This window comes from Pygoscelis adeliae, unplaced genomic scaffold (assembly GCF_000699105.1).
Source record: "Pygoscelis adeliae isolate BGI_AS28 unplaced genomic scaffold, ASM69910v1 Scaffold803, whole genome shotgun sequence".
NCBI lineage: Eukaryota > Metazoa > Chordata > Aves > Sphenisciformes > Spheniscidae > Pygoscelis > Pygoscelis adeliae.
The window spans coordinates 9,135-11,153 of NW_008824537.1; the positions used below are offsets into that span (position 1 = coordinate 9,135).

General features: G+C 63.2%; 1 protein-coding gene across 1 annotated transcript in view; it reads left to right on the plus strand.

The window, feature by feature from the left end:
* The first annotated feature begins 555 nt into the window (after positions 1–555).
* Positions 556–2,019, plus strand: part of CHPF (chondroitin polymerizing factor) — a 2,610-nt gene continuing 1,146 nt past the window's right edge. The window contains exons 1-3 of the mRNA XM_009321615.1: positions 556–948; positions 1,144–1,326; positions 1,806–2,012. Coding sequence (XP_009319890.1) covers positions 556–948; positions 1,144–1,326; positions 1,806–2,012 — 783 coding nt within the window. The remainder of the gene's footprint in view (positions 949–1,143; positions 1,327–1,805; positions 2,013–2,019) is intronic.

Genomic DNA, 2,019 nt, shown 5'->3' on the forward strand with positions numbered 1-2,019 from the left:
CCGGGGCTGGCAGCATGGTGGAGTGCCTGGTGGGTTGTGTCCCCCGCTAGAGCTGGGGCATGCAGCCCTGTTTCCCTCTTTCAGTTGTGCTCAGCCTTTTGCGAGCCTCTGGTTTGATCCGGGCTGGCCGGCTCACGGGGAGGGAGGGTCCCCCGTGGCCTCAGGTTGGGGGCATCTCAGCAGAGCACTCTGCTGTACCTCTGGCCCAGGCGTAGTGGCAGCCAGTGCTGCTGGGGTGATGTCTTGCGCGTGTGGTTGAAGCCTGGGAGCAGTTCCTGCAGAGGAACCGAGGTTGGTGCCGCAGTGGGGACGGGGGGACGGGGAGGGTGCGGGCTGAGGTGGGGTGCAGTGCCCCAGGGCCAGACGTTCTCTCCCTTCTGCAGGACCCGGTACATCAGCACAGAGCTGGGGATGCGGCAGCGGCTCTTCGTGGGTGTGCTGACCTCCAAGAGCACACTGAACACGCTGGGGGTGGCTGTCAACCGCACGCTAGCCCACCGCCTGGAGCGCCTGGTGTACTTCACAGGCACGCGGGGCCGCAAGGTGCCCCACGGCATGACAGTGGTGACGCACAGCGATGAGCGGCCCATCTGGAACATGTACCAGACTGTCAGGTACCTTCTGGACCACTACGTGAACGACTTCGACTGGTTCTTCCTGGTGCAGGACGATACCTACACGGAGGCGCACCGCATCAGCCGCCTGGTCGCCCACCTCAGCATTGATACCCACCTCTACCTGGGTCGCCCTGAGGAGTTCATCGGCGGGGATACTGAGGGACGCTACTGCTACGGGGGTTTTGGCTACCTGCTGTCCCGCAGCCTCCTCCTGCTCCTGCAGCATCACCTGGAGAGCTGCCGCAACGACATCCTCAGTGCCCGGCCCGATGAGTGGCTGGGCCGCTGCATCATCGACTACACGGCTGTCAACTGTGCTGAGGAGCATGAGGTAGGTCCTGCAGTGGAGGTGGCCTCCAGGAGCCTGATCCTGGCCCAGCGTGTTTCCCTGCCTCCTCAGGGGCTCCTAGGGCCTGGGGGACCAGCCCTTGTGCCCTATCCTCCTTTGAGCTTGCTGTGCTGGCAGCCGGTGGGATGGGAGTGTGGGTCGGGGCCGACCATGACCTGTCTCTCCTGGCTGGCGCAGGGCCTGCGTTACCACTACTTTGAGTTGGGGAACAATGCAGACCCCGAGCGGGAGACCGACCTCCGTTTCCAGAGCGCCTTCACTGTCCATCCCGTGCTGGATCCCCTCCAGATGTACCGGCTGCACAAGTACTTTGCGCAGGTGGAGCTGGAGAGGACGTACCAGGAAATCCAGCAGCTCCAGGTGAGGCCTGGCTTGGCTGGGAAGGTCTGGGCTCCTCCTGTCATCCCTGTGGGCTTTCTGGTATCACCTCTCCACTCTAATATGAGGGTTTCTCACGTGAACCTGCTGTGGGACGGGATCAGCTGAGCCCATGTGGCTGCAGGGGCAGTGGTGCTGGCTGGAGAACAGCTTTGGACCCAGATGGGTCCTGGAGCTGCGGTGGTGGTTCAGGGTGCTGAGGTCCGCCTGTAAAGGCCAGGCAGGGTGGGAGAGGGCGTGGATCCTGCCGATGCAGGCTGCGTGCCATATTCGGGGTGCTGTTTGGAGGAAACCTGAGGTGCTGGACAGGAGTCAGGCTGAAGGCAGAGTTTTTCTGGCACTGCTCTTTAGGCCAGGAGTGGCTGATCTCTGAGGATCGGGAGTCAGCTTGCCTGCAGCCAGAGTTGGAAGGCCTACCTGCGCCTGCCTTGGCTCTCACTCCTCCGTCTCTTCTCTTGCAGCTGGAGATCCAGAACGCCAGCAGCCTGTCTGCAGATGGGGACCACAGCGCCACGTGGCCCATTGGCATCCCACCCCCCTTCCAGCCCAAAACCCGCTTCGAGGTGCTGCGTTGGGACTACTTCACAGAGGAGCAGGTCTACGCCTGCGTGGACGGCTCCCCCAAGTGCGAGCTGCGTGGCGTGGACCTGGCGGACGTGGCTGACGTGGTGGCCA